This window comes from Phalangium opilio, unplaced genomic scaffold (genome assembly GCF_054372755.1).
Source record: "Phalangium opilio isolate 3A_F unplaced genomic scaffold, DU_Popi_V2 ptg000039l_2, whole genome shotgun sequence".
Lineage (NCBI taxonomy): Eukaryota > Metazoa > Arthropoda > Arachnida > Opiliones > Phalangiidae > Phalangium > Phalangium opilio.
The window spans coordinates 1291761-1314562 of NW_028324163.1; the positions used below are offsets into that span (position 1 = coordinate 1291761).

General features: G+C 38.1%; 1 protein-coding gene across 1 annotated transcript; it reads right to left on the bottom strand.

Annotated features, from left to right (window-relative positions):
- Positions 1-7636: 7636 nt before the first annotated feature.
- On the bottom strand, positions 7637-10494 carry LOC149680189 (uncharacterized). The gene is made up of 2 exons (XM_089834590.1): positions 9823-10494; positions 7637-9547 (listed from the first exon to the last, which is right to left on the bottom strand). The coding sequence occupies exons 1-2, from the start codon at positions 10492-10494 to the stop codon at positions 7637-7639; spliced, it is 2583 nt and encodes an 860-aa protein (XP_089690716.1).
- Between the last annotated feature and the right edge of the window lie 12308 nt (positions 10495-22802).

Genomic DNA, 22802 nt, shown 5'->3' on the forward strand with positions numbered 1-22802 from the left:
CATAATTGTTCAATTGCATGGTGATTAAATGAGAACAAAAGGCAGACTTGGCTCTACATGGGATCTCAGAACGTTTTACGGCGGAGAGGGCACGAAGCGAGGCTTGGCCCATTTTTGTACATGTTAATGTTTTTCATAGGATCTCACTTCTTTTTGTAGACCCTCTCGTTATACTTCGGTAGTTATATTAAAACAAGACCCTCTCGTGGTACTTCGTTTTCCAATATCATCGCTAACGTTTGTCCATATTTACGCTGAATTACCCCTTTAGACCCGCAGAGAATATGCAATATAGATTTTACGCGATATCCTAATATAAGAATGTAGCATCAGTTACGGCACATTTCTTTTAAAATACTACTCCTATTAGTTTTAATATATATTTAACTTTCGGTTAACTTTGGACCATTACGTCCTTTCATCAAGAACACACACTATTTCTGTTGAAAAGACGACAGCGCCATCTAGTTTTAAAATAAAGAACAATTTTATAAAAATTTCGGGATGTTTTAATTTCTCTGTGCTCTATAAAATAAATGAAAACTAAATCCTGAATTTTAAGTTTCTATCTCCTCTAGAAGTACCTTAGAATTTTGATGATCGGTGAGTGAGTGAGTGAGTGACAAAATTAGCTAAATTTCACCTGCGATATTTCGAAAAGTATATAGAGTAGGAACTTGAAACTTGGAAACTATAGCAACGATTGACAGTCCTCGCGGCAAGCAAAATTTCAGGCTTCTACCTGTACCCATCACGAAGTTACAGTGGGCTTAAAAGTGCCACGAGTTGCTTCGAGAAAAGGATGTCAGTGCTCGACTTGGCTGGGAGCACTGCCGTGCTCCCAGATAATCATCCGCTAATCCTAGGTTTCAAATCATTATTTACAAAGAATATTTAAGTTCTATGTTAAATTTTATTCTCTGATGCATACCACTAACCCGATAACGATTAGCCCTTTCACTGATCTAATGCTACCATGATGCTTTTTTCTATTATAAAATCTATAGATGGTTATTTAAACGTGTATTGAACTTTCGGCTCACTCTGAACCGTTAATGTCCCTTCATTACAGACACGATAATCAAAACCCAAAGTTTACTCCACCTCAGGTCTCAATTATTTACTCTTTGGTTTACTAAGCCTATTGCGGATCAAACTTGATTTACCCGACAGAATCCAGGCCTTAGCTTTCTTCTTGAAATAACTAAAACAAGGATTATTCTATATACAGATGTAGTATAGCTTAAGTAATATATAAACAGACATTTCAAATAATAATATTAAAAAACATCCTTGGAATATCAAAATGAAACAGAGCTTTAAAGCTACAAAAGTACAAAATGCATCGTAATTACGAAAAGGATTTCCACATATTCACTTTATATTATGGAAAAAGTGAATATTAAGGTTCTGTAGGATTTCTTAACACATCAAAACAAAGCGAACTGCTAACTCGGCGCACTTGTGTGACAACGGACAGACACACACAGACAAAAAAATAGACTGCTTTATAACTCTTTCCGTATTAATTTTGAATTGAGAAAAAAGATTACTTAAATATAAAAACAAGATTATCTTAAATATTAAAATAAATATAATTAATATTTAATATTTTCTTCGTTAGTTATTCGCCTTATTGAACGTTACATCGTTTTAAAAAAGAACAATTAAACATTCTTGAGAGACTTGACTAATATTGGCGTTTGAAATGAAGCATACGCCGGTTGCTTCGCCTTACTAAAATAGGTAGTATATAAGGGTTTCGAATCGAAGCTATGGATAAGAACAGCGCAATTGCGTGAACCTTTGGTGGAAGCCCCACCTTAGGGAGGCCAGACGTTTCTCGTAACCCTGGCCGATCGCCGCGTATGTCTTAACCTTAACGATGATGATGGAGTAGAAGCAAGGTGTACAGACTGGTGTCCTTGTGGGATGGACAAAAACAAAGACCAGTAGATGGTGGTGTGTTGAAACCAGTGTGTACAGACTGGTGTCCATGTGGGATGGACAAAGACTAGAAGATGGTGGGGATCTCATTAGAAGCCAGGTGTACAGACTGGTGTCCATGTGGGATGGACAAAAACAAAGACCAGAAGATGGTGGTGTTAGAAGCCAGGTGTACAGACTGGTTTCCATGTGGGATGGACAAAGAGCAGATGACGGTGGTGATTAGAAGCCAGTGTGTACAGACTAGTGTCCATGTGGGATGGACAAAGACCAGAAGATGGTGGTGATTAGAAGCCAGTGTGTACAGACTGGTGTAAATGTGGGATGTACAAAGGCCACAAGAGGGTGGTGATGTTAGACAGGCAATGGAGTAATAGCCTGTAAGTGTAATACAATTTCCGAAATTACCGGAAATTGAGAACACGTTTGCTCCGATTTGCAAACTGCGAACGCGGTCACGTGGGTGTAACAACAGACAGACACACAGACACGTCGAAATTAGAACCTCTCCGTGACATACGTCACTCGGAGAGGTAAAAATATAGGTTACATATATTTTGCCGTCATTACAAACAAAATTTAACTGTCTAAAGGGAGAGGATTGTGGAATGGTGATATTTTTCGTTCTTTTGTTTAATGAAGAGTTCATGTAACTAGGTCACTTCAGTAAAAGCTTCCATCCACTATGACACTAACCGTGTAATGTTCAATAACCCCATGTCTTTTAAAAATTACTTGAACAAAACTGTAGGTTGCCGGTCCTTTCGTCAAATAACGATCTGCATTCGGAAAGAGAACTATATCATCAATGTTGTCAAGGGAAAGGGCCTCCGATTTGTTCGAAAACTGTCATGTCATTTCCGAAGACACAAACACCAATAATACGAAAGAAGCCAGACTCCACACGACAGAAAGAAACCGAGTGACTCCCTCGCCCCTCAAACTTTGGGGACCTTAAAAGAAGACACGGATAAAACTGTAAAACAGACAAAGAGTTTCTTTGCAAGGTTTAACTCGTCCCCAGAATGCATGCAACAAAAACATGGGAGGAAGTTCCAGTTTCACTTTTCCACATTTGGAGCTCAGTTTCCCCGCCATGCAAATCAGCAGAGCCAAACCAAAGAGAACCACAACTATCTTCATTAATCAAAGATCAATTATTATTTTCGATGCTTTTTAATATGGTTACAAATTGAAAGGAGAATATTAATCTGTCTACTCTACGGCAGTTTTTGCTGTTATCAGATCTTACAACTTCATTTAACTTTTTTATATAGAAATTAGTAATGATAGTTTACCCATTTGTCAACAACAGAATAAATTTCATTTCCGTTCGATTGATTTGTGCCGAATAATAATTGCGTGCTATTAATCAAAAACGGGTGCGAAGTAGGAAAGGAATTGAAACGATCCTTGGACAAGACCAATGGACATATAGAAAAATCTCCTTCCTATGTCAGGCAAGCGTTTATTGTATTACTATGGACAGAAGAAGCTGTTCGCGTATTTCCAATAACTGACATTTCTCTGAAGCATACCGAGAAACCCGTTCCACGAATTAGCAACTTTCACACCATAAACTGGTGCTGCACTGAGGGTGGTAGTAACTCTGTCAAATTGTATTAAGGGTTGTCGTTATTAGATATGAAAAAGTATCGTGAAAACTGACTTCAAATTATATTACTTGATATTGTCAAAACGTTTTAGATCACGAAGGAATTTTATCATATAGCCAGTTATCTCTCCTTGGTTGTTCACAATAATATGTGGTGATTACTAGTAACAAAGACACATGTATAAAGTTCATGCTCAATCTATGTGCCTTCAGAGCCAAATGTGATTATAAATAGAACACGTCTAACGAAATTCTACTAAAATATTTGAAAGAGCATAAAAAACCTCAATTTGTATTCGCATTAGCGAAAATTGATATTGCTAGGGAAGTGGCAAGAATTTTGAAATGAATGCTTAAAACTTACGTGAAGAAAGACTGCCGTGTACCATTTTTCGACGTCCATTAATAATACTTGTGTCGACCTGCTTACAATTAATCAATGCAATATTATCAGTGTATTTAGGAGTGAAATCAAGTGTTATATAAACGCCACTAATCGGGGTTCGCTCTCAAGTTGAGCAGTACTAACGATTTGGTCACGGCGCATCTGTTATTTCACACGTGTTGAATTTCTTTTGGAGGGATCTATCCTAGCAAACGAATAAGGAACGCAAACGGAACTGTCAGGGAAAAAACTATACGCATCATTTAATTTAATTTTCAGCAAGAGCGTTACTTTTATTTTAATTGTGGCATGAATGAATATTGTGGCGTGTCACAACCTTATCTTCCAAAAGAGAAATAATCCATTTTTGATTAAAAAGAAAAAAACAGTACAACTCTAAATCCAAGCGCGTTTCATAATCAACCAATAGTTACGTCAACCGTGAATCCACCCTATTATACGTAGGATTTGAAATTTTAGTTAGGACAAAAGTTGTAATCTCTTCCCGGAAACCTTTCTGAGGCAAATGTGTCTTTCAAAATGAATTTTCTTCCTATATCTGTTTTTTCAAGTAACGGCTGGGTTTTTTCCAAATTTCTTGCTCTGTAATTTCATTTCGATTTTTGTCTGTGATTTGTTACAAATTGTTAATTATTCTTTGTTGTGGCTATAAATTTACAATCAATAAAACTTTAATTAGAAACACTTGTATATTCCATATACTTCAATAATAGTTCAAGGCTATAGCCCTACACTTGTATACATTAGAAGTTGATTAACGTTATTTAACTTTAATTTTAACATTATGCACACTAAAGCGTCTAAACATTCTCCATTATGTGCTGGTCAACGTGGAACTGTGAAAAGTGATTTCTATTATCGGTTACAATAATTATTTTTAATGTATTTAATATGTATTCTGTATCGTACTTTTAAAACAGGATGATCACGACAAATTTAAGCTTGTAACCGTAAAATTAAAATGTAGGAAAGGGGGCCTAATTTCACGGCTGGTCCAGTTCCAATGTTCGCTAACGTAGTTGCAAGCGTTTGAATAGTTTGAATCAAATCATTTGGCGCTGCACCTTGCGGTGGCGGCGGCGGGAGTCCTCTAGCCGCTTGTCCATGCGTAGGACTAGTACCAAGGCTTGGAGGAGGAGTGTTTCTCCTCGGGGGAGAATAGGATCCCGGTAACTGCGCGTTGAGCGCCGCGACCAAAGTTTGCGGATCGGGGGGATTCATGACGCGACAGTTAATGAGTTCAAGCAAAGGCACAAGTAATATTCAGAAGTGCGCGTGTAAGTACAACTGGTAATGTTAGTCTTAACGAGTCCTGGCAAGCTCGCCACTTTATGTAACCGTAAAATCAAAATGTAGGAAAAGGGGGCCTAATTTTCACGGCTCACAAAGAATTTAGAATAAAACTAGAAAACTAAGAAGTTCCCAGGTTCCCGTTTAAAGGACTTATTGTCCATGACTAGCAATATTTTCGAAAGGATAGACTCAGAGTTGAATACAAAAGAACTTTTATTAAGCGTAAAGAAAACAATAACTGAACTTGACGCGAACACAGACTAGACTGCCCTTTTTTAAGACAGGCCGCGTCGTTTTATCGCGTATCACAAAAACAAAATGCGGCAGTGGCGCTTGAGGCGACACTCCGGGAGAACGGAATACAATGATAGGGCGCGTAAGGCGCCTCTCTAGAGTAATACAAAAAATGTAATGCAGACGACGCTTTCCCGGGAAGGAGGTGCGTGTGTGGACGGTTACAAGCTTTTGCGCAATTTCTACCGGGTGAAATCAGTATTATCGAAAAAGTAGCAAGTACTTTTCTAAAGAATTTTGAAATAAGCTAATGAATTGCGGATATCGTCAGCTTTTCTTTCAAAGACGAAGCGGATGTTTTAAGATATACAAATGTTGACTTTCAACGCGTTCACGTATATTTCGAAAAAGAAAGCGATGAAGGATGCGGAGAATCCATGGATACAGACGCGAAAAATGGCCCTAAAAGGCATTCAAGTTGATTACGACGAAAGCATCCGGTTCTTTGACTGTCTGACAAGGATGCGATTCCACTTTGTGAGAAGGGTTCAGATCCTCGTAGCAATCCCCTCAGTCAGCTGGCGCGATCTGACAAATGAGAAATTTATCTCTATCGTAATTAATGCAGAACTTAAGAAAGGGGAACTAACCTTTTGTTGATTGTCTCAATCAGGGTTTTCAAAATGTTTCTGCTGAAATGTATCGCCCAGTAGGATGCCCTTTGATGTGTGCTTAATTTCGTTTTACAAGTTCCTGTCTTGGCGTATCTGTCTTTGATAACATTCCACAGAAAGGTTTCACGAAAGATGCCGAATATCTCTCGACTTTCAATTCCCGCATGAATAGTTTCATTTTATAATAAGTTACTTTGCTCCTGGTAACAGGTATGTGGGCTCGCTTTGTTACTTCTGCAAATGCAGGGATATTCAATCCATTTTCCTAAAACTAAAATTTAAAAAACGAGTCCATATTGGTTTATCATTTATAAAACCTTTGAAGGGCATTGAAGGAGAGATGTCTTCACAAAACTTATTTTTCAATTGAAACGCTTCCAAATTATTGGTACCTGGCAAAATCTAGCAGGTTTATTTATTTAACATAAAAAAATGTTAGCGTTCTACCCTACTACAAGGGTTTGGTTGACAATTGGATATGGTGTTTTGCATACGAAACCATACTCTAGTAATAAGATCAAGCCTTAAAGCCAAAAATTCTACAGGCCGGTAGGCCCTTGTAGATATGACTTGATACCCTTCCGTAATGTTAAAGAAAAAGTCACACCTTTTAGGATTAGCGTCCCATTGAAAAAGCATGAAAACTGTTTCGTTTTTTTAACGCAATTGTCATAGGCCATACGAAAAAGTATAGCGTAGTCAGTTTTCGGAATACTTCTAAATTAACAGGCATTTATTAAATGGGAAACTTACCTGTTTCGATTTTTGATTATTGAAGTCTAAGTATTGTACTTTAAGTAATTAACAAAGTACGTCAAAAAATTACTTTTGGGTCAGAAGTCAGCCTAACCTTATAGCGCGCTTAAACCTATTTCTTCATTTCGTTCTCGTTGACAACTAGAAGGGCCTAGGTTTGTGGGTGCTAACAAGTTACGTTGACAAATTGCAAATGTTGGCTTTCTTGCTGATTTTTAATAATTTCTTAGCAGTAGACGCTAACAAATTACTTTGGTATTTCATCCGAGCTTGAGCACCTTTATATGTGTTTTCTAATTAACAATAGCACCCTTAATAAGAAATACGTCGTTATCAGGTCGAATTTTCGTCTAGAAAAGTAATTCAGGTAAATAATTACAGTTACTAGAGGTTTTTATATCATTTAAAGTAAGCTTTTCGACGCTCTTTACGGCCAAGGCTTAAGTTGTATTTTAATTTGTCTATGTAATATAGTGAACGTTATAGTGTCTTTCCTTATAATAAAGCTAATTTCCAGCTCTGTTTTGGAATTACAAAATACGTAGTCCGCTTCGATTCATGCTACAAATCCCAACCCCAGGGCCTAGGTTTTAAGCTACTTAATACTGTATTCATGACAATTTGTTGGATTCGAGATAAATAACTATGATGCAAGGTAGGAAAAAGTAAACCGAATTTTGTCATTGCAAAAGCAGATGGATTATTATATATTTAATTTTTGTCATAGTTAATAATAAAAGCCGCTAAATCTTTTCTTTCATTTCTTGTACCACTAATGAAACATAATAAACTTCCTATTATACGGTACTTGTAAGTCAACTTGTTGAGTTTTTGTGAGATTAAGTCTGGTTCAGGTATGGCAGTTATCGGGCATCTAATTAAGAAATGTCCTGGAGTTAAAGCCGACAAGTCATTCGGGTCTGAACTCATGGATGTCAGGGGTCTTGAGTTAAGACAAGCTTCAATCTGGCATAATAGCGTCTGCAATTCTTCGTATGTCAATGTTGTGTTGCCGATGACTCGCTTCAGATGAAATTTAACAGATTTCACTCCGGCTTCCCATAAAACACCAAAATGTGGCGCTGCAGGCGGATTGAAATGCCAATTGATGCCTTCTTCGGCTGTCCATTGTGTGATTTCAGAGCTATTTGAATTCGATGAGATAAATCTGATAAAGTCTTTGAGTTCTCGGTCGGCTCCCATGAAGTTTGTGCCACAGTCGCTGTAAATATTTGAGCATCTTCCACGTCGTGAGACGAATCGTTTTAACGCCGCCAGAAAAGCTCCCGTTGACATATCGCTCACCAACTCTAGATGTATGGGACGTGTAGTAAAAGAGGCAAAGAGCGCTATGTAGGCTTTGAATGTTTTCTGACTACGACCCTTTAGGACTCGAAGCACAAGAGGACCGGCATAATCCACCCCGCAATTTACAAACGCTCGTGCTGGATTGACTCTGGGCTCTGGTAACTGTCCCATTAACTGCTTTGCAGCAAACGTTTGTTGTCCGATACACCTTACGCATCTTCTGACGTGGAAACGAATTGCGTCTCGAATGCCCAGGATCCAAAATCGTCGTTGAATCACGGCGGTCAAGAGTTGTGCACCTCCATACAAATGCTTGATATGTTCGTGGTTAATTATCAAGTCCGTTAGTTTATGTCTTCGTGGAAGTAACATCGGGTGGACCTTATCTGGCGATATGCGTGCGTGTTGAAGCCTCCCTCCAACACGAATTATCCCCACTTTATCTAAGAATGGGTGTAGTGGTAATAGTTTGCTTTTGGAAGGTAGCTCCTTTTGCTGCCTTAGCCGATCGGAGTCTTCGGCGAAGGTTTCGAGTTGCGCTCGTCGCATCCAATGCAGTAGAGCTGTTTCAAGTTCATCTGGAGTAAGTGCCCCGATTTTTCTTTGTTCCTTAGGTCTACTTGCATTAAAAACGAATCGCAGCATATAGGGCGTTACGTGTGTCAAAGTTCTTAAAGACGAGTAGTTGTTTAGCATGGAGTTGTCCAATTGACATGGTGCTGAGACTAGTGTGACTAGTTTTTCTTCGAAACGACATTCTTCTGGTTCCTTTTCTTGATGTGAACTTTCTTCTGGTTTGAAAGACGGCAACCATGAAGGTCCATGCCACCATAACGGATGTTGACCCAGCTCATTTGCCAGAAGTCCTCGTGAAGCACAGTCTGCTGGATCTGTTTCACCTGAAACATATTGCCATTGAACGTTAGGCAATGCTTCTTGCAATTCGGCGACTCTATTGGCCACGAATGTTTTCCAACGTTGAGGAGGCGACGTGACCCAGGCCAGGACAATTGTAGAATCTGTCCAGCAGTGAATATTTGAAACAGGTTTTTTGATTGAAGTTTGATATAACTTGATTAGCTTCGCTAATAGAACAGCACCGCGAAGCTCTAATATTGGCAAAGTGGTTTTCTTTAGCGGAGCCACTCTGGTTTTTGAGGCGATCAATTCAATGTTGACTTCACCATTCGTAGATCTTGTTTTAAGATATATTACTGCGGCATACGCCTTTTCAGACGCGTCCGAAAAGCCGTGTAGACTAGATTCTTGTACGTTAGGTTGTGATATATGGCGTCGATTGGTTAACTTCTCTATCTGCGGTAGTTGTAATTTAAATTATTCCCATCTTCGCATTAGATGCAGTGGTAATAATTCATCCTAGTTAAGTTTAAGTTGTCACATGTCTTGAAGCAATATTTTCGCCAATATTGTAACTGGCGCTAACAGACCGAGAGGGTCGAAGATTTTAGCCGTATCCGACAATATTGTTCGCTTCGTAATTATGTACCTGTCCTGTAATGATGCTACTGAATAGCTGAAGTAGTCAGCCATCGGAGTCCAGAACAAGCCTAGGGTCTTGATTGTTTCACGCTGTCGATTCGTAAGGCATTCTGGTTTTCTCTTAGTTCGGGATTTAATGTGTCTAACAATGTAGGGTCATTTGAAGTCCATTTCCGAAGTTCAAACCCAGCTTCTGTTGTTGCCATAAGTAATTCTCTTTGGAGGTTCAGTCCTTCTGTTCTGCTATTCACTCCAGTCATTAAATCATCCATATAAAAATCATTAGCTAATGCTGCTGCTGCCAATGGAAGTTTCTCTTGGACGTCTTGAGACAATTGTTGTAGAACCTTGGTTGCGAGATAAGGAGCACAGCATGTACCATAAGTCACCGTAAGAAGTCTATATTCTTCTAGAGCCTTCGAATTGTCTCGCCGCCAAATTATTCTTTGCCAGTCTGTGTCCTCTGGATGTACCAAAATTTGCCGATACATTTTCGCTATGCCTGCAGTCATCACAATCGGGAATGAGCGGAAGCGTATCAAAAGGTTGATGAGATCATCCTGTTGTTTCGGTCCTACTAAGAGTACATCATTAAGCGATAGTCCTGTTGATTTTTTTGCTGATGCGTCAAATACTTCTCTCAGCTTCGTCGTACTACTTGACTCTTTGATGACGGCATGATGTGGTAAATAGTAGGCCTTTTCAAGTATCTGCTCTTGTGGTACTAATTCCATATGTCCCATTAATATATACTCTTCCATGAACAGTTATATTGATCCTATAAGTTGACATCGTTCTCTAGACGTTTTTCCATGTACGAGAAACGTCGAACTGCTGATTTTCTTGAATGACCGAGTTCCACTTTATTACTCTTGAACGGTAAGCGGACCATGAATCTTCCAGAGTCTTGCCTGGTGTAGGTTTCTTTGAAGTGTTGTTCGCATTGATTTTCCTCTAGCGTTAGTGCTTTTGTGGACGCCATCTCTTCCAACTCCCAGAACCTGGCTACTTGTTCATCTAGGGTACTGGCATGGACGTGGATTTCTGAATGCTTCGATTCCGTGAGCCCGATTGGTCCTCCCATGACCCAGCCGAACTTTGTATTGACTGCCATGGGTAATCGTCCCTTGCCTCTTCGTTTACCTCCTCCAACGACTTTGAAATATACATCTGCACCAAGTAATAAATCGAAAGGACTTGAAATGTGGAACTTAGAATCTGCAAGCTTGATTCCTTTCATATGCGACCAATGGCTTGGATTAAATGAGAAGGTTGGTAAGTTTTCAGTGATCCTTCTTAGGACTAGAGCTTGTATGGAAACGGTCGAATGCGCCCCTGTCTTGATATGCAATTGAACGCTACCTCGCGATGTTCCAATACCCGTCGCGCCAATCCCGCCAATTGTGGAATTGTAACGGTTACGTTTTAATTGCAACCTTTGTAATTGCCGTCAGTAAGTTGAATTGAGTGAATTAGTAGTGCCGCATCGCCATATGTGGAATTCTTGAGGTAATGCAACTTCTGGGCTCCTGATAGCGATACATTGTTGTGAACAGTTGCTATGAAGAGATCATGAAATGGAAAGCAGTCGATGTAATTTCCTCCAAACTTGGGCAGATCTATTGGCAGAAGTTTGATGTCGGCTATGGTTTTGATCGGTGGTAGTATGGCAGCTGATGTCTTGACCTTGGCATTTTGAAGAAGAATATCCAATTCTTCAATTCTTGTTATGAGAGTGTTGTATTCAGATTCATGAGTGTCGAATTCTTGAGCTGTACATTTAGAATTAATGACTTCCTGAAGTGTTCAAGCCCAACAGCTAGCTTCTGAACCTTGTCAATGTAGAGCGTCACTGCGACGTCAGTCAATGGTATTAGCTCCTGCTGGAGCGGTTGCTTCATGATGTTGTTCTCAATACGAGTGATTTGACCTTTAAGAGCTTTACGTTTAGCAACAAGCGAGTCCATTCTGATTAATTTCTTGCTGAATGTGTTGGGAGGCTAGACTTGATGAATTTGACGTGTCCCACGATGTTATGATGGCAGGATAAAGAGATTGAGTTGTAAATTCGATCGATACGTTGAATCCGGCTCGACGGACCAAAATGAACGTGTACGACAAAGAAAACAAGTAACCGACTCAACTTTAAATTTAACTAAGTAAAACCATTTATTTCAAAATAATCACTAATCATCGTATGTGAATATAACAACGTCAAACCAAAAAAGAACCCGGTTTACAATCAACTTTCACGTATATATAGAGGAATAAAAAATAATTTTAGCAGACACATGTTTTATCATAGTCTCAATAGATAAATAATAAATTAAAACTTCCAAGATATTTTTTATTCTACTACTACACGGTCGACGAAATTGATCTACTGAACACCAATTGTTTTGTACTATTTGTTTAGATTGTGGCAAATGCACTGTGGTTCTAAGTGGCAGGTCTAAGTTTTTCTATGTAATGTTTCATGACGATGGATCTAAGCAATGGCATGGTCAATTAGACTTCAATTAGATAGTTGCGAAATAAAGTCTAATACATGGCTTGAACTATAAGCAATGGTATTGTAACTCAGATATTCAAGTGTTTTAGTCCTATAGGTTTAGATGGTTCAAAAATTGTAGGTTAATAAACAATTTGTACGTTGATGCGTTTGAACCCCTTTTTCATGGACAGCACGCACGAGTTAACACTGCTTCCCTTTACAGTAACTAGTTTCCATTTCTTTTAGGAATGTTTGTGTAAAATGTGTAAAAATAAACGCTTAAATATTTTCAATTTATCTCATATTTTTTTTCTTGCTAAGATTAGTCTGCCATATGATAGTACCTACGAAATAATTATCACTATTCGTGCTTTGGTAACTTTTCTGACGTTTTTTTTGTATTTGCTTTCTACGTTTTTGAACGCCTCATGTTTTTGGCGATCACAATATGAACTTCGTTAGCTCATTGTCAACATTGTATGGTTTGCCTTACAACAAACGTAATAGTTACACAACTGATTCTCATTAAACATACTTTTCGGTAGGTTTCAAGAAATAGAAATACATTCTTAATAATTTTTGTCGTTTTTATTTAATCGCTTTCGTTAAATATCTATATACTTTTAAACAATTTCTTAAAATATGTTTGAAAATTTCTAGAAAAAACCATTTCCATTCAAATAGTATTGGATCAATTTTATGCGCAGTTGTCTCATGCACTCAGCGTCTATGTTCTTAACACTTGCATGTGTATACAGGTGTTTCAATTGATTTCGGATATTGAATATTGTAATAGCCTTTTGTAGAAAGTCTTCATCGTACACATTTAGTTCCCTTATTTGGTTCAGAAATGTGTTGGTGACATTTTGAAATACCATTTCCAGTACATTTTTATTGCTCGAACTCTGTAAAATGAGGATTATAAATAAATAACTCTTAAATGTTTACTTCTTATAACTAAGCTTTACCATTTTTAAAGAACTATCATATACTTTGGGTATGGTACTCAAAGTGGTTTTTCCAAGTCAAGTTTTTTTAAATAAATGAAATAATTTTAACGTTGAACTTTATTGGACCTCACAACCAAACGTCCTTTTCCCGCAAATACCATTACGTTATGAAGAAAAATGACATTGTGCATCTTCTTATGCAAGTTAACTGGAACTTTACTTAAACCAGTAATATCACAGAGAAATACTACGAAAAGGTGGAAGTAGGTGGTTAAGACAAAGAGGAGGGAAATAGGGAGATAGAAACGCGTTCTATAAAATACGCCGAAAAATTGGAAAGTAGGGGGGGGGTAGCAACAAAAAATTCTGGTACGTTAAGATTCGGGACGCACTTCTTACGCGCAAGGGGGGGACCTAACTGCCTCCGTCTCTGTCATCCCCTACGTAACTGAAATTTCTCTCTATTATTAAATCTTTACCTTTAACGTCAACTGTGCGCGAATAACTTGCGCGTTAAGAGCCGCGGCGTACCGTACATTTTCCCCTCTTCTCACTACGCATGGATCACGGCTGCCTATGCTGATTCTCTCTCCCTATTTCCCTCCTCTTTGGTTAAGAGGTAAACTGTCAGTAAAGACAGAGTTAGGGGCGGGTCTAAGTGTTTCTATTTAGTGGTTATTGGGGGTTGGTCTAAGCAATGTTATGGTCTTTTAGACTTTTATTAGATAGTTGCTAAATAAAGGTGGATTGATCTATAAGGAATGGTATAGTAACACAGATTTCAAATTGTTTTGTACTATTTGTTTAGATTGTGGCAAATGCACTGTGGTTCTAATTGGCAAGTCTAAGTTTTTCTATGTATTGTTTCTTGGCGGTGGGTCTAAGCAATGGCATTGTCAATTAGACTTCAATTAGATAGTTTCGAAATAAAGTCTAATATATGGCTTGAACTATAAGCAATAGTATTGTAACATAAAGTTCCAAATCTCTATTCCTAGTGGTCTTGATAGTGGTATATGCTTTGTGGTTCTAATTAGCGGGACTTAGTGGTGGCTCTATGTGGTATGTCTAGGCAAGATTAACACTTCTATTAAATAACATATTTGCGAGAGAAAACTAATATATGGCGCGAATTTGAAACTTAGGTATAGTATGAGTTTCTAGAAAAAAACACTTGGATTGTGCTCTTTCAAATTGTTTTTTCAATTTTTCGCATATAAACGTTCAAATATGAAGCACTTTGATTGATAAATTAAGCCAAAACTAGTATAGTTTATTTGTATACTTAAAATGTTTGCGACTTTTAGTACATATTAACTATGGAAATTATACATTTTTAAAGATTATTAACATGTCAGATGATTTTGTTTAATACATAAAATAAATTAATAAAGCTTTTTATTTTAATTTCTGAAAATTGCAATTTTATTATTGTTACAGTAAAATTTTAAAGGCTTTTCGCCCTAGAACTTATAATTTTTTATATTATACAAATCCGGCCGTTAATTTTAATTTCCGACAATTGCAATTTTAGTATTGCATTTTAATATTTCTGGAATTAGTAGCCCAAAAAAATATTTTTCATCAATTAAAACTCGAACGAGTTCTATTCTCTGTTTTAGTGATGTTTCCAATATTGACCAAACTCCAAAAATATCTCCCGAAATTAAGTAAAACTTTTTAGTTCCGAATGACAAGTTATATTCTTTTGTCCATAATGCTTTGCCCTCTTCTTCATCGACTTTATGAAACTGAAGGTTCATTACGTAGTAGTTTATCAAATTCTGAAAGCGCGAAAAAATATTATAACTTTTCGACGATTACGTTTCTACGACATAACTCACCATTTCTCCTTTGACAGGGGAATATAATCGTAAAAACCCGCCATTTACTTGCGATGCAAGAAAAACGTTTCCGCTATTATTTTTCAAATAGTTATGTTTCGAAGTCGATCTTAAGTGAACGGTGCTGTCAAAGTCCATTTTTGTTTCCATAGTTATTTCACAGAAAAGTACGTTACGCCGTAATTTTTCTGAACGAATAGAAACTATTTTCATTTTTTCCCCTAGTTCTAACGAGAAAAACGTATTTTCCAAATTATGAATAAGTTGTAGAGGTAAAATAAAAGTACGTTTTATTCCAGAATATGTTTCTTCCTCCATACGTTCTTTGATTTCTTCGAATATTTCGTAAACCTTTCTTTGATTTCTTATACTTAGGCCCAGTAGACGGTTAAAAAAATGTTAAATTGTAGCCTAATCTGTTTTTTTTTTATCTAAAATGCCAATAATTGAAAGTTTCACGTAAAATTACTTCACTCTACTGGCAATTTCAGAGCTTTAATTAAACTTAATTAAATTTAATTAAGGTTAATTATCGCCATTTAGTTTCACGTAAAATTACTTCACTCTACTGGAAATTTCAGAGCTTTGATTAAACTTAATTAAATTTAATTATCGCCATTTACTTTCACGTAAAATTACTTCACTACTAATTGATGTCTTATTGATTATTTGTTAGTGCATACATTACATTTTTACCTCAGGTCCGGTACTTCTAATTATTCTGATTCGGTTATGTTAACATCAGGTCCACTAGTTCTAATTTTTCTGATTAGGTTATGTACACATCAGGTCCGGTACTATTATGCTTATTTGGTTATGGTCGGCTACTTTTAATTCAAACTTCCCGCGTTTTGCTTTTCGGACCCTGGAAAAATTTATGTTCTTACCATAAAAAAGTGAAGTACCCTTTTGGGTTTGTTTACGTTCTGAAAAAGTTTCCGGACATCACAACGTCAGTCTTAATGCGTAGTAATATACGTGTAAAAAATTGAGTTTCGTCACGAATCGCGATAGTGCGTCATAATCATTTCAAAACAAAAGAACGTGATCAGTGCCTTATCCATTTCAACTAATTAGTCTGTGAAAATAAGTGTTTTTAACTGTTTCGTGAAGAAAGTTCGTTCCTAATCGTTTGGTGTAATATTCATCTTCTTACGCACCTTGTACCAGTAACAGTAAGTGCTTGATTTTTTTATTATTAGGAATCCATAGAGCTAATAGGAATCATTGTGATCCCGTATCTTCCACGTTCATTTCCATGCGGCTTTTGTGAGCCCGACTTATAAGTTTCAAAGCCGGCGGAGATACGCAAAATTAGCCTAGCCCCTCCCTCGAAGCACGCCTAAATTCTAGTAGAAAATGACTCTCGAATGAGTCCAATTAGCCGTATGGATTCTTGATACTACACATAGGGTTCATTACCTGACATTGGTTTAGTGATGTCTAATTGACCAGCTATATATACTTCAATCTAGTACGGTAAAATGATATCTTCACCAACTCTGTTGTAATATCAATTCCATGCTACGTAACACGATATAGACATGCGTTAGACTCTCGCTAATTGATAGCTACTTGATTTATAGAATTTCGTCAGTTAAATTGCAGAGAATGTAATATGACATAGACATGCGTTAGACGATCTCTAATTGATGGCTAATAGATTTATTTAATTTCGTCAGTTAAATTGCACAGTACGTAACATGACATAGGCATGTATTATAAAGAGGTCGTATGCTCGACTGTTGTTAATTAATTTGCGTGTTACATAGTATGACGTAGGTATGCATTAGATCGTAGCTAAGTGAAGTCTAATTGACCAACTATTCATTAACTCGCGCTGCAATCCAGCAAAGAAGAGTACATAGCATGACTTAGCCATGTGTTACAATGACATCTTAGCGCCACTGTTTACAATTCAATTGCGTGGTCAATAGTATGTCTTAGACCTGCCTTAGATCGTCGCTATGTGATATCTAATTGGCGAACTTAACATGAACTCTCGCTACAGGTGCATAACATGACTATACATTAACTCGCGCTAAATGATAATAATATTAATTATTCGCCACCTACAAATAATGGCGCACCACATTCTTATTGTTATAAATAAAAGGTGCTGACGGTCATGACATTTTATCATTTAGTATTAAAACTTTAAAGAATATGGAGCTTGAAAGTGAGAGTGAGGAATCAGATCTTGTTCTGCAATTAAGGGATTACGAAAAACTAATGGAGTTCCTGTACTTGCAACACGACGTGAAAAGCAAAAACAAGTCCACCCCGAGTTTTCAAAAAATTAAATTTTCTACTATTCTGAAAGCCCTTGTCCAATATGCTGCGAAATTTCCAGCATCAGAATGGACACAGCTCTTATCGAAAGGGAAGGACAGTCCCGATAAAGGATGGAGGTTCGCCGCTGGATTAGCTATAAAAGAACATGGATGATAGGTTTATGTCATCTAAGTGTTTTAACAAACATTTTAGTAAGTTTAAAACCGTAGATGATATAAAGTATTTAAAAATAAATGTTGTTCAAGTGACAATAAAGATTTTCCTCGAAATTATGCGGCTAGCCTGCGAAAGTATTTTTTATGGAGATGTAATTTCATCTTTTATGGTGAAACTTTTCGGTAAGACACACACTACGCCACTTTTGTCGTTGGTACTGCCGGGTGTTAAGTCGGAAGAACGTATTGTTTTTCAATTTTCTATATAATATACGTACTGTGGGATGACGTTTTATGATCCCAAAAAAATTTGAAAATCAATTTTTGTTTTTGATTTTTCATTCGTGTTTCCCAACGACAAAAGTCTGTTGGCGTGAAGATAGCCTAAACTGCTAAGCATTGAGCAATCTTTCGCGTCACGGTAGTGGTGCTTGTAAGTCCATAAAAATCTGCATGAACTTTCCCTAGATCTGAAACACGAAACTAAACCATCGAAAGTTCGTAGATCAAAACACCTCAATGAAATGTTTCTTAACGGTCATAAAATAATAAAAGATATGTCTCCGAAATTTAAAAAAACCCTTCTCCTTCCTCCTGAATTCACGAATTTGTTCAAAGGAGCAAGGTCCAGTGGATGTGTTGACGGAGAAACAATTGAAGAGCGTAATATAAAAATAGAAATACGCGCATCGGAATTAAAACATCTAATGAAATATTTTCTATCAGGCGACACCGATTCCGCGCATTCAAGTGACGAAGCGGAAACCAACAATGAAGTAAGCTACATTTCATGCGTTGTGAAATCCACGAGTGTTGTGGAATTGGTATCATATCTTGAAAATAAAGTAATTGCAAGAAAAAATGTGAAGAAGGGTTACTAAATGAGTTGGAAACAAAACTGGAGAGTAAGTTCTGATTAAAGAAATAAATATTACTTTATTTCATAATGTCCAATCTTAGGTGCTTGCCAGATTGGGGTATCTTTGGTTGGTCCATCATCTGTTCCTGAAATTTGTATTCTTATTTAGTCGCGAAATGAGAAATCATAACGGCCCGATTTTATGGCAGCACAATCTATAAACACACCATCATCTGGGTACTCGTAAAATCTTAGAAAAAAAACTTCGGTTGCGTCGCGATATCGCTCGTGCTCTGATCTCCGCCGGTTAAAAATATTAGTGATAATATTGATTTAGCCTCCCCTCTCATACGGTTTCTCAATCGGTCGCTGTATATATCGCTAAGTGTGATTTTAAATGTAATGCGCGTCTTGACTTTGCTAAGCCTTGCACTGCAGTGGACGATTCCATTTTGGACAAAGAGGGTAAGGCTTTCGATGAGTCTCAGCCTCGGTCTCGCAAACCAGTTTTCCGACTTCCCTCCCCCTCGTATAATTCGCCTCTTCCGCAAAGTTCACCTGAGGAAGAGGATGTTACTAAGCAGGAGCAAACTTCCGTGAAGCGCTGGGCTAAAATCCTTGCCCCTTCAATCAAAACGTCGAAAACAAACACCCAAGAAAACTACATAGGTGAATGTGCCTAAATCTGACCCCAGCATAACCTGTACTGAATGCGCGCAACCTGTGGAGGACTCCCATAAGGCGTTTCTCTGTGATAATTGCATAATCTGTTGCTACATTTCGTGTGTTAATATCTCTGAAGATCTTTACTCCCTGCACTCCACCACTAATAGTAACAACTTCCCATTTCTCCGCCCACGTTGTGTTGCTATTGGGCCCAAACTCATCAAAACCTCAGCCGCCCTGGTCAAAGACAACATATACATTAAAGACTTGTTAACGCCCTTGCCTACCGCTGTGGCAAATCTTGAAACAAATTTCTCGTCCCTCAAAGCTGAAATGAATACGCTTTCTCTCTCATCATGTCTTCCTGGCCTCTCCGATCTAGTCGGCATGGTAACGCTTCTCCCGGAAAATTCCTCCTCTCTTGAAGCCGAGGTGAGACAGTTATCCGTCTCCTTGCACTGTCTCAAATCCCTCACTGATCAAGTGGCGGAGCTGCGAAAGCAACCTTCTTCAAATAGAGCTTTAAATTCAAGCTCGCCGCCTGCCAGCTTGTTCTTGACAGACATGTATGACCTTTGGCAGTGTGTTGCTCAGCTTCAACTGTTACTCTCAGAAACGGCTGCCTTACACACTACTACCACCACTCTCAGAACGCAAACTTGGGAAAATGGCGAGTATTGCCTCCCTACAAAGACAATTATCTGCCTTTTCTGTGCTCCCGCCGCCTTCGGTATCTCTACTTAATCTCAACGATGACTACACGAATAATTTTCCTCCTTTCAGCCACAATACCGCCGTGACTTCATTTGTTACCCCTGTGGCTCATTCCTCCTTGCGTGATACTCCTAGCCTACTAGTGTCTCTCGCCCATCCCCAAACGGGGTGAGGTCCTGCGAGGTTCTCTAATGATATTCATATCAGGAAATATAATGCTCGACTATTTCATGTTCCGGTTTTTAACTATTTTAGTGATGACTCCCAGTTCGCTTACCGGATTCTCCAAGATTTAGACTTCTTCCATTTGCATTCCCTAGTAGCACTGCCGACGTAGGGCCTTCATGGTCGGCTTTGTGTGTCACCGACGAGTTGGTAAAAAGTCACTAATAAGTCGGGAGAGTAATGGTTTGAAAGTCGAAATGTCCGCCTGGAGGGACGACGGCCCGCCGGTTTTCCTACTGTTTTGAGGCTACTATAAAACGACTGTTGGCCGACTTTATGTCGGCGTCATTATGCCTACCTAAAGCCGCACTCAATCCGACGATTTCGCAGCTTTTTAGTATAGGAACGGTAAATCGTCGGTAAAGGGCTGGTAGAGAAAGGGTTTGAGAGTCGAAATGTCCGCCTGGCGGGACGACGGCCCGCCGGTTTTCCGACTGTTATATGGCGACTATAAAACGACTGTTGGCCGACTATATGTCGGCGTCATTATGCCTACCTAAAGCCGCGCTCAATCCGACGATTTCGCGGCTTTTTAGTATAGGAACGGTAAAACGTCGGTAAAGGGCTGGTAGAGAAAGGGTTTGAGAGTCGAAATGTCCGCCCGGTGGGACGACGGCCCACTGGTTCACCGACTGTTACGACACGAATGAAATTCGACCCTCATCCAACACGTTTGAGAGTCGACTTAACCGCCTGTCAGCAAGAGGTCCGACGCTTTTGCGACGATCAAACCTTAACTAGAGGCCCGACGGTTTTGCGACGATCAAGCCTTAACTCAAGGCTTCATTCGCTTATAGTAAAGGATACTGATACCTAGTATTGAAATTTCTTTAATAAATTTTCAATGAAAATCACTTTTTTTGTACTTTGAATATTTCAAATAACATAAGGTTGAGCATCAATTATAACAATTTCAAATATTAAACAATGTATTCGATATTACACGACTAGTCGAATGGAAATATTAGCTGCCTAGCTAATTGGTTTTAACAAAAAGTAAAATTTTTCAGGGCGAGTATAATATTTACATCAATTAAAGCATTTATTAAAATTCATTGTTAATATCTTCGATGTGGCCAGTTACTATCTCTTAAATTACAAAAATCATAATGAAAAATATACAGGGTTGCCACGGAATTTTCAGAACCAAATTCCCTGACTTTTCCAGGTTTTCCCTGACCTTTTTCTCAGATTTTCCCTGACCCTTTTCTCAGATTTTCCCTGACCTTTTAGGGCGGTAGGGTACATGGTTACAGCACGTTTTAAGTGCTTATAATTAAATACTCTCTACGTTAAGTTTTCCAATGTATTTGTTGCACCAAAATGAATAAGAATCATTTTAACTATAATTAACAGTCTTAAGAGCTTTTTTAAAGGCATTTACTTTATAAAAGCAATTCTAGACATTTTTAAGGATGCTCATGGAGTTTTCTGTGTTAAGAGAGGATAAGGAGAAACTTTCATTACTCTTTCAATAAATACTTTTACCCACTAAAATCAAATTCCCAGAATTTGCTAAAATTTTTAAAATTCCCAGACTTTTCCAGGATTTCCAGGTACTGTGGCAACCCTGATATACACTTACAGGTTTTTTTAAGGAAAAAGAAAAACATACAATTCTAAAGGGTATTATTTCACACTATTTTCTCTTAAAATGTTTGAAACCGCAAAAAAGTTCTGTAACTAAAACAAATTGAGATCTATTTTGGAATTCAGTATTATTTTCACAACCAAAACTCTTTAATATATAAGGTTTTTGAACTCCAAGCGCCCCAAAGCACTTGCTTCTTTTATATTCAAACAAAGAAACTGAAGGTATACATAAACGTTTAAGTTTTGGTTTCACTTTATAGGGGTATGGTTCCTAGCAGATGAGAAGCTAGGTAAAAAGCAAAGGCTTATGCATAAAACTGGCCCTAAGAGGTAGATAATTGATAATTCAATAACAAAATTCAAACCTTACGTGACAAACGAAGACGTTTATAGTTTATAAAGAACCTTAGCGATGAAATTAAAAGTTAGCAAGCCTAGAACTAATCATTTTCACCACAAAAATCTCGTTTAAACATTCTAAAGACCCAGTCGCGTCAGAGATACTGGAAAGGCTGACTTGCTTTCGCACTAGCAGCGCCCTCTTCGATGATGACGTGAATGGCGTTACCTTAGTTACGCCAAAGAGGGTAGAAAGAGGGGGAGTAGAAGCTAGCGGCTTTGGCAAGGCATTTTGGGTGTTCTCGCTTTTATTTTTTATTTATTTGTTATATTTTCCGCCTAATATCCGGTTGACGGTATTTCAACCGGAAGCTTAGAGGTAAACTTTCAAAGCGAGAACACTCCAGCCAAGCCTTCTACTCCCCCTCTTTCTACCCTCTTTAGTTTCGCCAATAGAACAGAGGCGTGTCACCTGACCCGAGAAATTACAGGAGGGAAAGTTCAAACTAGAAAATCAGATGTGTTTTCTTGCTTTGCAGTTTTTTGTAACGTTATGTTTCTAGTGTTGCCAAAAATATAGTATTTTCAACTTCTGATAGACCATTCCATAATTGACATGGCTGAAGAGAACTTAACAGGGGCTAGAGGTGTTTTGAGAAGCACCGCTAGAGGCAGAGCGAGTTGCCTATCCTCCCGCGTTTAGTGAACTGTGGCTCCATCTGGCGTTGCCTCTTAGCGAGTCGAAAGACACCTCTCCGCCCCTGCAGGTTTGTTTCTCTACAAGTATTTACAGATATGGTCTATTGAGGGTCGATAAGTTAAATATATAACAAAAAAATTTTTGGTGGCATATGCGGAATAGTAAAAGTCAAAAAAACCGTCCCACGGAAAAAGAAGGCCTACAAACAACTTCGTTTTTCATTTTACTCTTTTTA

Bases quoted from the DNA above. Each gene is read 5' to 3' on its own strand.
- LOC149680189 (XM_089834590.1), bottom strand. From the start codon at position 10,494: ATGGAAGAGTATATATTAATGGGACATATGGAATTAGTACCACAAGAG. The intron at 9,548-9,822 runs GTGAAACAATCA...CAACTACCGCAG, and splicing joins ATGCCTTACGAATCGACAGC to ATAGAGAAGTTAACCAATCG.